The sequence below is a fragment of the Aedes albopictus genome, chromosome 3, assembly GCF_035046485.1.
Source record: "Aedes albopictus strain Foshan chromosome 3, AalbF5, whole genome shotgun sequence".
NCBI lineage: Eukaryota > Metazoa > Arthropoda > Insecta > Diptera > Culicidae > Aedes > Aedes albopictus.
This window is the reverse complement of record NC_085138.1, coordinates 265,106,251-265,120,453: the sequence shown is the minus strand read 5'-3', so window position 1 is coordinate 265,120,453 and position 14,203 is coordinate 265,106,251. Positions and strand designations below refer to the sequence as shown.

The 14,203-nt window shown below is 36.3% G+C and overlaps 1 protein-coding gene across 1 annotated transcript in view; it reads left to right on the top strand.

Annotated features, from left to right (window-relative positions):
* The first annotated feature begins 8,830 nt into the window (after positions 1-8,830).
* The window catches only part of LOC134290727 (uncharacterized protein K02A2.6-like), a 42,313-nt gene continuing 36,940 nt past the window's right edge, over positions 8,831-14,203 (top strand). The window contains exon 1 of the mRNA XM_062857912.1: positions 8,831-8,851. Coding sequence (XP_062713896.1) covers positions 8,831-8,851 — 21 coding nt within the window. The remainder of the gene's footprint in view (positions 8,852-14,203) is intronic.

Below are 14,203 nucleotides of genomic sequence, written 5' to 3'. Positions count from 1 at the left end.
GGGCGAGGACGAGCGTTGTGGCAGCAAAAATGGCTTAAAGCCCAAAATAAAAAGCGTCTTGGACGCTTTTTTAACAACAATTAAACGCACAGGGAACAGAGCGTCTGCCCCTGGCGACAAAATCCAAAAATTAAGTAGCTTAAAAAAAACTTAAAACTGGCAGAAGGTCGCCGAAGCTCGCTTCTGTTCTCCAGCCGACTCAACTATCAAGTCATGGAGTCAGTCGAAATCTCTAGTCAAGTAAATTTCCTGCTATTGAAGCAGTCGTCTATTGAATCTCAAAACTATTATATACAAGTGCGCCAAATTTAAATCGCACATGGCCGTAAAAACTATTTAGCGCCATCGAAAAAGTCCTATAAGATGCATAACATGAATCGTCATTAGCTTAGCCTAGACACAAACCATACATGAAACGGATAATCTATACTAAATGAAACGGTTCAAACTCTAAGGCAAATTCAACGAATCTAATTCAAATGAGATTTTACTTGAAAAGATAAAAACGTCAAAAGCTACAAATTAACTAAAATAATCATGAAAACTAATAATTAATCATAAAAAAACAAATTCTAAAATCAAAAACAAAATATTCAAAAAATATAACAATTTAATCTACTTGAATTCAAACTTTATTTTACTTAAACAGAATAAAAACGTCAAAACGTTACATCACACCACCCAGTTTTATGAAAATTTGATCAGAGAAACTGATCAAATTTTCATAACTCACAAAAAACTCGAAAGAAACTACTCAGTTGAATCGAAACTTAACGTAAAACACAAAACTTATGTCCAGTTTACATTGATGGTCATAGAGCAATTTACAACACGGTTGACTCGAACACGACTACCACAAAGGGAATTTTCCACTGTCAAACAACTTACATAACCGTTACTCCTTGAACGATTACCACAATGGAAACTCCGCAATGTCAAAAAACTTACATAGCCGTGATCTTAACGTAACGGAACTACAGTTAGTTGCATCATCAACGCCCTCGTTGACACATTCGCAACTCTAACTGCTTAAACTCGGATCCTCAGAGTCCATCAGCTCATTGCGTCTGACCTCCTCCCTGATTCTCCTTAACGTAACGGAACTACAGCTGGTTGCATTATCAACACCCTCGTTGACACATTTGCATACCAAACTGCTTAAACTCGGATCGTCAGAGTCCATCAGCCCATTGCGTCTGACCTCCTCCCTGACTCTCCTTAACGTAACGGAACTAAACCGCAGCTGATTGCACATCAAAACTCTGTTTGACTCATTCGCAATCCAACACTGCATAAACGTAAGCAGAAATAAATTCTAAACATCAAACTTAATTTGACAAAACTCAGAATCTGCAAAAAAAAAATATCGAACAGCTCTATGTAAACATCCAATGTAAACTGACAGCATAAAATCTTGCATGCAAGTTTTACTACCAACTGTAACGAAACGTACTGTCAACGCGAGTGACGTTCGCGCTGTCACCGTCGCGAGACGAAAAGGAATGCAAAAAGAAACGAAAATAAAAACAACAGTCGGTGTCGGTGGTGATTGTCGAGATCACGGTCGCGGAGTCCGAGAAAAAAAACATCGTTAAAAATTAATAAACCGGGGGAGTATTTAATACTTTTTAATATTCATATTAAAGAACTCATTGCTTTATGTGCATATTTTCAGGTATTCATCGCGGGACTTCGTCGAGAACGAAAGAGCTTTACAGTTACGGTTAAAGGTAATGTATTGATTAAAATGCATAGTGCTACAAGATGGCGAAACTTTCCTTCGCGACATCGGAATAACAAAAACATCGCTAATGAACTATGTTTCAATTCCCGATGCGAACAATCAATTGTTTTTATTGTGGTTGTTGTCCGAGGAATAACCCAATATTGATTACAAAAATTTACGTTTTCTTCGCGATAAAAACCGGAGTTTGATGCATTGATGCAAACATCAAAATTTAAATAGAAACTAACGGTAATATTATCGTATTTACAGATTTTTCCAAGATGACGATGCTTCAGACGATAGATTACCGAAAGAAATTCGAACTGTAGTCGAAATGGAACAGCAAAGAACAACATCGGATTATTTTTCAGTCATGGAACGCTAGGAATGTTCCTGATCCTGTCGGAATCAGACGACCTCCTAGCCAGCGGGGGAATTTATTTAACTGATGCAAAACGCGCGACGGCTCCGGAAAAATCGTACGCGAGATGGATTTGACGACCTCACTTGGACGACGGAGAAGTTCCACCCACGGAACTGCGACGGCGTTAGTGCTGGATTTTTCACGACGAACAACCGGACCAACATGTAAGTCACTTTAACTTTTTCAACTAATGCTAAATTTAAAAACTAACATAGCATAAGCAAACATATTAAATTAGTTACGTAAGCCTTTACGCTAACCAAAAAAATTAAGAGAAAGAATATTTGGTTGACTAGCTTAAAGCTGTCTTCCAAACACGTCTAAAAATACAAATTCATATATAAACAAAATTTCATTGATCGAATTCAATGGTAATTTTGCTTAAAAAGAGAAAAACGTCGAAAACGTTTTTTCTATACATATATTTCTATTTGGTCTTCAAAGAATCGTCTCAAATGTCTAAAATTCATTAAAAACTAAATTTTTCTTAAAAAAAACTTCAAAAGGAAAATATAATAATGCGAAAATCAATTAAAAACATAAAATTCCATCATTAGTCATAAAAAAGTCATTTATATGCAATTTATGCTTAAAGTTGAACTTCGCGTTAAATTTGACTCAACTGAACGTAACTAAACTTAAAAAAAAAAACTGAAAAGAACTGAAAATTAAACGAAATAAAGTCTGAAATACCAAAAAAAAACGAGAATTGTACGAAACTAAAAAAAAAAATACTAAATCCAATTCAATAAAATGCAAAACCGTAATCAAAACTAAAAATCAATAAAAATCAACCCAGAAATTCAAAAATATCTTTAAAACTAAACAAATTCAATCTAATTTAAGCTGAAAAGAAAAAAAAATAACAAAATCAAATTCAAAATACAAAAAACTCAAACAAATAAAAAATTTTCCTCGAATTCAAATTATTTAAGAAGAAAATTTGTAGTTTTTAACGTTGGGCGCCAATGTAACCGTTCGTCGAATTAGCTTGAATGAAACTTAAAACGCGGTGGCTTTTGCGCCACTCTCGCGTACGAGAGACCACCGGTTCATTCCAATGTTTGCCCGACTAGATTGATGACTCTTCACTCAAGGGCTTCTTCGAACGGCCGCTATCTTGAACAAAACCCCAAAACGCACTAAACTTTATACACATAAACGGACGAACTGAACCAATAACGGAAATTTACACCAAAAAGAGACTAAAACAAAAATAAATACAAAATCAAACAATTAGGGGTCGCTGAAGTGAATTTATTCAAATTAAAAAAAAAAAAACAAACAATGAAACTAAACACGACAAGCAATCAAATTCGTTTTAACATATATTATTTTTCACAAACTGATCGTCAAAAGGTTGTGTGTGTGTGTGTGTGTGTGTGTGTGTGTGTGTTATCATGGCCATGATTAACGTACCTGCGCAGGTTTTGTTCGTCGACGGTGGTTTCTCCTGGCCAATCGTCGACGTTAGCTCGCTGTCCTAAATATTCGCCGGACTATAGGTGCGGAGGGGCGTCGGCGGTCCGGTACTCTGCCCGATCGTGCGTCACCGCACGCAGGTAGGCCGGAAATAATTCCCCTGTACTCCGTTTAACTGCCAGTAACTGGCGGGCGAGGACGAGCGTTGTGGCAGCAAAAATGGCTTAAAGCCCAAAATAAAAAGCGTCTTGGACGCTTTTTTAACAACAATTAAACGCACAGGGAACAGAGCGTCTGCCCCTGGCGACAAAATCCAAAAATTAAGTAGCTTAAAAAAAACTTAAAACTGGCAGAAGGTCGCCGAAGCTCGCTTCTGTTCTCCAGCCGACTCAACTATCAAGTCATGGAGTCAGTCGAAATCTCTAGTCAAGTAAATTTCCTGCTATTGAAGCAGTCGTCTATTGAATCTCAAAACTATTATATACAAGTGCGCCAAATTTAAATCGCACATGGCCGTAAAAACTATTTAGCGCCATCGAAAAAGTCCTATAAGATGCATAACATGAATCGTCATTAGCTTAGCCTAGACACAAACCATACATGAAACGGATAATCTATACTAAATGAAACGGTTCAAACTCTAAGGCAAATTCAACGAATCTAATTCAAATGAGATTTTACTTGAAAAGATAAAAACGTCAAAAGCTACAAATTAACTAAAATAATCATGAAAACTAATAATTAATCATAAAAAAACAAATTCTAAAATCAAAAACAAAATATTCAAAAAATATAACAATTTAATCTACTTGAATTCAAACTTTATTTTACTTAAACAGAATAAAAACGTCAAAACGTTACAACATCTCTGTTCGCATTATACCGGGCAAATTCTTGGATCTGTGGATTGCCTAGAACCGAATCGACGCAGTTACGGCGCATCGGATTTCAGAAACATCGGCGGCCTTCTGCCGCCTCAGTTCCTCAATCCTCTATGCGGCTTCGCCGCATGGCTCAGCCGGTACTTTTACCTTGCTCATCAGTTCCTATTTATTGCTAAATTTTCAATTGCTTTTTTGATGTTTTTCAATTGGGAATTTTTAAATTATTTATGGAAAAATCAGATTTATTTATGGAAAATTTTAACTGTTTTGGTGGAAAAAATGTAGTTATTTATTGCAATTATTGAATTATTCGTGGAAATTCCGACGTTTTTTATTGCTCGAAAATCAATTATTTATGGGAAATTTTGATTTATTTATGCACCTTTTCATTTGTTTATGGAAATTTTATAGTTTATTATTGCTCCCACCCCTCCTTCTTTATTGGCAATTTCTGATTTTGTTACGGAAAATGATCACTTTTTTATGAGTCGTTTATATTTTAGCCGTAGACAGCGGCACTGTTGACGGGTAGAACAAGAAACTACGCTGCAGACGCAAAAGGTTTTCGAAATTCATATATCCGCAAGTTTCCGTCGAGTGTTGTTAGCTGTTTATGCCATTTTATCGGTTTTCCGGAAATATTACGCAGTTGTTTCGTAACCACCTGCCCTGAAGCAAACTGTTGGGGCTACGGTCTGAACTGATCACCCACGTAACTCGGAAGCAGCTGAGGTAGTGGGTCCTCTGCCCTAATTCCAAATACCTGAATGACGAATGCTAGAATTTCTTTCGCACAAAAAAATACTCGCCCGAAAATACCGTTTCCCACATAAGAAATCTCCAAATACATTGTTGCAACACTACATCTACCATAATGCAAATGTTTGAAGATTCAATCCTAAAGCCAGTATATCGCAGTGGTAATCCGTGATTGGAAAATAACGTTTATTACACACATCACAAGCTTCATGTTACCGTCGATAGTTGTTTATTAAGGCCTATATTCGCAAGAGTACTTGGGAGACCTAGAGCATCCTTGGAAATCCAAGCCTTTACTCGCGAAGGATCTTGGATTACCTAGAACATCTTTGAAAATAACTTCTCTATAGAACTGTGCTCTATAAATCTGTATGATGCTACACCGTAGAAGTAATGTAAAAGCAAATGATTAATTACGCTAGTAGACTCAGGCCTTTATCTGCGGAAGAAATAGTATGTTACACGGCATCAGAAATGCAACAATTACCCAGTGATTTTGCTTATAGATCTTAAGGCCTTTACTCGCGGAAGTTCTTGGATGCACTAGATCATCTTTAAAAATAACTTCTCTGCAGAACACCGTTTTAATAATGTGAAAAAGTCCATCGATTACGCTTGTAGATATTAAACTCTGTACTCGTAGAAATTCTGGATGACCTAGAACATCTTTGGAAATTAGTTCTCTACAGAAACACGCTCCATGGACTTGTAGGATGTAGCAATGCATCAGTAATGTTACAATAATCTATTGATTATACTTGTTGATCTTAAGGCCTTTACTCGCGGAAATTCTTGGATTACCTAGACCATTTTTGCAAATTTCATCTCCATGTTCTATAAATCTGTATGATTTTACACCTTATCATTAATGTAACAACAATTAATTGAATACGCTAGTAGATCTTCAGGCCTATACCTGCGGAAGCTCTTGGATTACCTACCTAGAACACGTTTACAGAACCACGCCACGCCACTTTTTTAAGGTTGGTTCTAGAGATTTGGCGTGTTCTACAAAGCTTTTCTGCATGGTAAAAGGCGTCTTCTGGTAAAATGTATGAATCCATCTACGGGCGTAGAATATATGGTTTCATTCGAACAATTTGGTTTGATTTGCGTCTACGATGTCGTGAATTGTATGGTGGAAAATCTGTGCTACTAGGGGTAGTACTGATCGCTACAAGGCAACCGGACAACATTTGTTCATTTTGAACGGCGACGTTTCACACGACTGCTTGGAAATGGGAAAGCAGTTGGCGTCTTCTATGGATACATAGTCGTCATGGGGCGGCTCATGAGGATAGCACTCTTCGATAGGATCGATAGAGACACAAACCGGTAGGAACGATGAATTGGATCACAATCAACACGCAGCAGGATTCGTTGTAGTTTGGTAGATAGTCGGCGTTTGCAAGCCGTCTGTGATAGTAGGAATACTGCTCAGAAATGTACGACATTTCAGGGTGGGTGAGTATTTTCGGTAGCAGTGCGACTATTCACCTCCCTTAAATACATCCCTGGATAGTAAATTTACTCACTCAGAGTTGAGAGGAATATGACGTCATCAATCTACGATCGCAGGGCGATCGAGAAGAGACTAGTTAGTAGGCAGTTGAATTGTAGAAGCAAAACGGTCGAGTCATAATGGGCCCTTAAGGGGCAATAGTTATTGTAAATATTGTAAAAATACCTAAATAAAGTGTTATATGTAAATCGGAATTGTGTAACGGCTGTGTTTGCAATCCCTACGAGATTTGGACCAATCTGCGATGCCCTCCAAGGTTGTATGGACAACGGACAGGCCCAATCTTAACCCAGGACAACTTACGTTCTTCCGGAGACCTATTACTCTCTTCGATGTTGTGGGTCGGGTGGTTCAAGACCCCGACAATGTAATTAATGATTAATAAAATGAGATAAAATTTTTATTTTTTCAAACATTTTTTAGAGGTTTGACGTCTTCGGCAAAGTTGTAGCTCATTAAAATAGAAAAAAACTTCGTAGAACATGTCAAAGCTCCACCTCTTACGGTTTTTGAGATATGGCGCGTTTTGTACAGAGTACCCCTAAAAGTAGTTTTTTCAGTGTACCCGAGCAGAGGGGAATATCAAATCAATAACTACGAAATTACAAAACCTGTTTTTATATCTCGTTTTGTTATTATTGTATTATCAAGGCATTACGTTTCCATAACATGTTTTGTTAGTCAATCTTATTTTGTTATGACCAAGCTATTGGAATACAGCCATTAAATAACATTTCAATATTAAATTTTGTTGTGGAACAAGTTTGATTATTATTGTATTATTGAGAGTGTACAAATACTTTATGCTATCCCAAGGAACAGAAGTAACTGAACAACAGTTTCTTAAGCTAAAGTTTGCTTAAGAATGGTTGATTCCATTCTTATACAGCAAAAATGTATTTAAAATGTATATTTTTAATGGCACAAATGTCCCAAATGGAGGATAACGTGCCTCTGGAGCCGACCTTCTGATACGTCATTCAACAACGTTATTTACAGTATTTCGCGAGTTATGCTTCAGAAATATTTTATTTATTTATTTATTTATTTTTAACTCTAAACTTGGGAAGAGGGAAAACCCCTTTGAGTGATTTCGAAAACTATGCGAGAAATCGTTCTCAAAAAGGCACAAAACCTGTTTATCTTTTCGAAAAATATTATAAACAATATTTAAAACTAAATAAAGGCTCTTCCGGAAATAATCCATAGCAGAGCCGTAATCTTGAAAAGAATTCATCAAACGATGATAATGATCCGAGGTACTCTGTATGGGGACCGAAATTCGAATGCTGAAAATATAAGAGAAATATTTTGTATTTTCACATGTTTTCCTTGTCGTTCCAGAGGATGAAGTCGGATCTACCTATTTGTGGTAAAAGATTACATAAATAGTTGAAAATACGCCTATGAGGGAAGAGAGAAACTGAAGTTCGCAATGATTGTTCCGCCATTCTCACATGCTAGTCTAAATATGTGTAGCATTCTCAGCCAACACGAAGTCATATATGATGTAGAAAATGTAGAGGCCATATGCGTACATGATTTCATTTAACCACGGGTAAAGTTTACGCATATCGCCTTTACTTTAGCATCCTATTTAACAGCATGTGCGATTGTTTGATATCATAACTAATTTTGCTTTCGGGATGTTATCAATAACTCTTTAATATCAAAACTTGTTCTTGAAATATATTCCAAATTCACTGTTATTAAGTTGTTATTGACACTAACAAAACATGTTATTAAATTGATTTTCCAGGAACAAATTTTTGTTATGTGACTTGTTATTTTGCCGCTTATGACAGACAAGTTTATAACTCAATATGTTATGTTAATAACATAAAAATAACTAATTCCATTATGCAGTTATTTTGCCAAAATAACGCATTTTGTTATGCTGTTGTTATTCTCTTCTGCTCGGGATAGCTTTAACAGATAAAATTGTACAGTTTTGTGACCTTCTGTTCAGGACGTCAAAATATACATATCTTCCGAAGATGTTTAGTCATTATATTTTAAAACAAAAAAGTCACAGGCAAATTTATCATATTTTAAGGTGTGCTTTCACCTTAAGTTACTATTTCTGGCGCAAAATGGCACAGATGGCTCAGTCGGTAGGTGAAAGATTAAACTTTTTACTATCTCTTGAGGGCGAAAACCCTCGTGGGCAATAGTGGGGAAGGTGTTTTAAATACAAGGCAAAAACTTATTATTTTGCCTGTAATACAAGAAAAATAAATAAAAAATAATAATTTAGATAGGGTATTGTACCATTTGGGTAGGTGTACCTCTTTTGGGCACTTGCCACTATAACTAAGTCAATTTCAAACCGATTGATTTGAATTTTTGTACAGAGTTAGATACTGTACGTGCCTAACTCTGCACAAAATTTCAAATCAATCGGTTTGAAATTGACTTAGTTATAGCGGCAAGTGCCCAAAATAGGTACACCTGCCCAAATGGTACAAGACCCTACCCGCAGTAATTTCTAATGCACTGTGTTTCTTCCGGCAAAATCTTTACAATGTTTTTGCAGAAAACAGTGAATTTGTTTCAGTAAAAATGGAAAAATCAGTAGAAAATATAGTTATAATCCGAGAGTTATAACTAAAGCTAGTTCTAAATAAAAGTATTGAATTTCTTCAAACTTCCGACAACATATGCTCAAACAAATGACTACCTACCCAATAGTCGTAAAATTAAATGGCTATAATGTTTAGAATAGTAAATGCGTTTTGATAAATACCTCCATATTCTGAATCTGCATGCCAAACTGAGCCGAAATCCAAATTTACATTATTTTTGGTGCACGGGACCCTATTTGAAAATCAATTTCAAGTTTTTATGGGAGCGATTTGTCGAATCACCCCTTGTCGCATTTTGTACTGGGCGGAGCTGTAAAACAGTTGCAAGCTGTCAAAAGGAGATTTTTTATCTCTTTGAAATTCATTTCAAGTACCGAAATAAAATTCTAAAAATCCGAAAAAAAAATATGGTGGCTCAGAAAAAGGTGCTCTTCTTTCATATCAAATTAAAAACATCAATAAATTTTCCAAAATTTAAAAACACAATAAAGATAGTAGTAATTTTGCACTCTTCAATTCACATTGTGACGATTTTCTGATGAAAGTAAAGCAAATTGTTTTTATCAAATGTACAATTAGATTATTTTCAACCCGATGTTTGTGAAAAGTTCTGTTAAAAATATGAAAAATATTACAAGTAGTTAATGATACGGACGATGGTACGTCAAAACATGTAATTGGTTAACGTCAAGAGATTAAAAATAATGTTTAAAAAAAATGTCGCATTATTTCTTGGCACACCCTATATTTTATTGATTAATATAATATATATTTTAATTGCTCCCCAGTTGGAAGTGGAACTCGTGAATTACCCAAAAAACTGTTCATCTGCTATCCGGGAATCAAAGCTTCTTCTGATATTTTCGATACTGTGTCCGAAGTTGAAAAGTCAAACAACAACAAATATAAATACATGAAGAAATAAAAAAATCTACTCTGTGTTTTGATGCACATCTTGAACTGTTTAATATTTCCTCTTTCCTATTCCTAGCGCTACATAACTTGAATATTGCCTCGAAACAAAACTTTAAACAGTTAATTTTAAAGTAACTTTATCAGAAATTGCCTGATAGTTAACAATATGAATTAAAAACCATCAAAAAATATTCTGTTTGATGAGCACAATGCTCAAAAATGTTGTAAAATATTTCCGGAAATTACGTTATGCAGTAAAAATTACTGCGAGCTTCTAAATTATAATTTCTATTTATTTTTCTTGTATTACAGGCAAAATAATAAGTTTTTGCCTTGTATTTAAAACACCTTTCCCATTATTGCCCACGAGGGTTTTCACCCTCAAGAGATAGAAAAAAGTCTAATCTTTCACCTACTGACTGATCCATCTGCGCCATTTTGCCGGAAATAGTTACTTAACGTGAAAGTACACCTTAAAATATGATAAATTTGCCTATAACTTTTTTGTTTTCAAATATAATGACTAAACATCTTCGGCAAAAATGTGTATTTTGACGTCCTGAATAAGTTTGTAGAAGGTCACAAAACTGTAGGATTTTATCTGTTAAAGCTACACTGAAAAAACTAGTTTAAGGGGCAAAACGCTCCATATCTCAAAAACCGTAAGAGGTGGAGCTTTGACATGCTCTACGAAGTTTTTTCTCTTATTATGAGCTACAATTTTGCCGAGAACGTCAAACCTCTAAAAAAATGTTTGAAAAAATAAAAAAAATTATCTCACTTCTAGGGGGATTAATCATTATTTACATTTTATCAGAAGACGCCTTTTACCATGCAAAAAAGCTTTGTAGAACACGCCAAACCTCTAGAACCAACCTTAAAAAAAATATTTAATTTTGATCGCAAAATCATCGATTTCTAACACTGTGCACGCGCCTAGTTTTTTACAGAACCATGTTCCATGGACCTTTAAGATCATACACTGCATCAGTAATGTAGCAATAAACCATTGATTTCGCTTACAGATCTTAAGGCTTTTACTCGCGGAAGTTCTTGGATGCCCTAGAATATCCTTGAAAATAACTTCTCTTCAGAACTATGCTCCATGGACCTGTAGGATGTTACACCATATCAATAATGTAACAAAAATCCATTTATTACGCTTGTAGATCTCAAATTCTTTATTCGCTGAAATTCTTGGATGACCTAGAGCATATTTGGGAAGTAGTTTTCTACAGAACAGAGACCCTCCCATACCTCCACACATCCATTTCCTACAGACCTCTTACTTCATCATCCGCCCCATACCACTCTTCAACCACCTTGTAACCCTTTCCCATAAATCTCCTTTCATCCATTTAGTAAGAGTTCCCTTCTGGACACGAGAAAGTTGAAAAACCCGTGTTAATTCTGGAATCCGTGTAAAAAACCGTGTAAGAAAAGCCGTGTAAAAAAACGTGTAAAAAAGACCTTAGTGTACTGCTTTTCTCGTTACAGCTGTTCCTGAATTTCTTGTTCGTATAGCGCTCGTTTCTTCTCGGCGTTCTCGTGATTCATATTTTCCAAAAGCTTTTTCTCTTCCTCCAGCCGCTTCAATTTGCATTCCAATCATGCTCTACGTACCCTCGCCGAGCTTGACAAACCACTAGTTGCATTAATTACACTTGGGGTTGGTTCGTGTATCTTTTGTCAAGTAGAACGCAGTAGATTTAAAACTCTGGCCTATGAATCCAATGAGACGCATATCGTGTGACAGGCACGAAGCCACTCTATGCCCAAGGAAGTCTCGGAAATTTTCATTACGAAATTTCCATTTCTAAACCGACTGAGTATTGAACCCGTCCAGCATGGCCTGGCCAGCTAAATATTCACTCACGCCTTTACAGCTGTGGCTATATGGGCCCTCAGATACATAGTAAAAATGAATAGAACTTCCGCTTGCGATAGCTTTCAATTTTCACTTTTTGAAACCATATGGACTTGCCCTTTTGTATCTAATGACAAAAATAATGAGAGGAATAATGACATTTGTATGTTATTTTACCAACACCAATGACCTTATCCTAGTAGACAAGTTTGTGAGATTTCTTGTTTGCATAATCATTTTCCCAAAGCACGTTGTTATCAATTGAACTTCAATCCGTGGCAGTGCCATTCCAGCATCTGTTCATTTCCATGTTATTCGGCGACATAGTTTTTCTTCTCCTAGGGTATCGCGCTACTTGGGCGGTGGCTTCTATATTCGTCTGTTTCCTACTATAACTCAGTCGATTTTGAACCAATTGACTTGAAATGTTGTACACTGGTAGATACTATACCTATCTCATCACATTCCAAAAGTTGTGACAATTGGTTCAAATTTGACTGCGTTATAGTGGAAAACCGACGAATATAGAAGCCACCGCCCAAGTGGCGCGATTCCCTACAAACTTGATTACTTGCTCGCGCACTGCATGAGTGAACAGCTAATTGTGTCAGCGTTGTTTTTCTATCGGGGTGCCGAGAAAATTCATTGTCATGTTGTACCGTACCACGCTCAAAGATGCACTGCTTTGTATGCAGCATTCAGCAGTGCCAGACGACAGTGAATAGGGAAATCGTTGAAAACCAGAATGCTGCTCCTTGTGGAACAATGTGCAGCACTGTGAAGTAAGCGCGCAAGTCCTTATTGAATTTTGCACGCTTCAGAAATTTATGGCTTAATTAGGAAGAACGCGACCGGGGACTAGTTTTGTTTCAGTTGGTCGATCCGCAGCAGGAGCATGATGCTCAATAGATATCCTGAGAAACAAAATTTAAATTTGAAAAATCTTCACTTTTTTTCAATTTTTTTTCTTTTATTTACAGTTGCTTATAGAAGGAAAGTAAAAAAACTATAACGTACAGGGAATAGACAAAATGATCGGGACAGGCAAAATTTTCACTTTTAAAAAAATGTTCAATTGGATGTAACTTTTCGAAAAGTGCATCAAATATTCTCAAATTTTTACTATAAGTTCATCAACTAGTTGTGTATCAGTGGTCCAAATTTGGAAAAGATTGGGCCATTCTTCACAAAGTTATGAAAATTTTTGAAAAAGGCAAAATTTCATTGTAATCGGTTCATTGAATCCGGAGATATAACAGCTCAAAGTTGGCTATCGGATAATTTAACCTTTTTCAAGAATATTTATAACTTCGTGAAGAATGGCCCGATCTTTTCCAAATGTGGACCATTGATGCACAACTAGTTGATGAACTTACAGTAAAAATTTGAGATTATCTGATGCACTTTTCGAAAAGTCTCAGCTAGTTGAATGATTTTCGAAAAGTGAAAATTTTGCCTGTCCCGATCATTTTGTCTATCCCCGAGCCACATTGATCATATGCGGTTATATCGGTCAAATCATACCTAACTGCATCTTTTTATGTGTTTTTTTTTTCAAAAGGTGCTCTTCGTTGCTGTCATTATCAATTAAATTAATATATTTCGCTTCGATGAACCGGTTGTTTTTATTTCAAATGCACCATACAGAAACCATAAAACCGCATTTTCCTGTGTGCATGTGCAATGAAAGTGGTACAAAATTGTGGTAAATGGAGTGGCTTTACGGTTTGCAAACAAGTGAATCCTAAAATCCGCACAAAGATGAAACAGTTCCACGCGGGCGAAGGACCTGACGCAGATGGGGGAAACGTTCGAAGTTGGCACAGAGTAGGGGGCGGTGTTATGGTCTTGCACAATCGACGACGAAGCATAAAATTGATAGAATCTAAAAACACGAAATGCTTGGTCCGGTTCGGAGAAACCGACAAGAATCAAAGATGTCACCACCGAGACAAACGAGCAATGCGAGCGGCGGCGACGGGAAATCTTTGAGCTCTTTCTGGATGGCTCGGGGACATGGCAAAAGGCAAATAAAATGAAACAATCTGTAAGTAAATGCTAACCAACCGTAAGATTATGTGATGACCATGCGACCACGG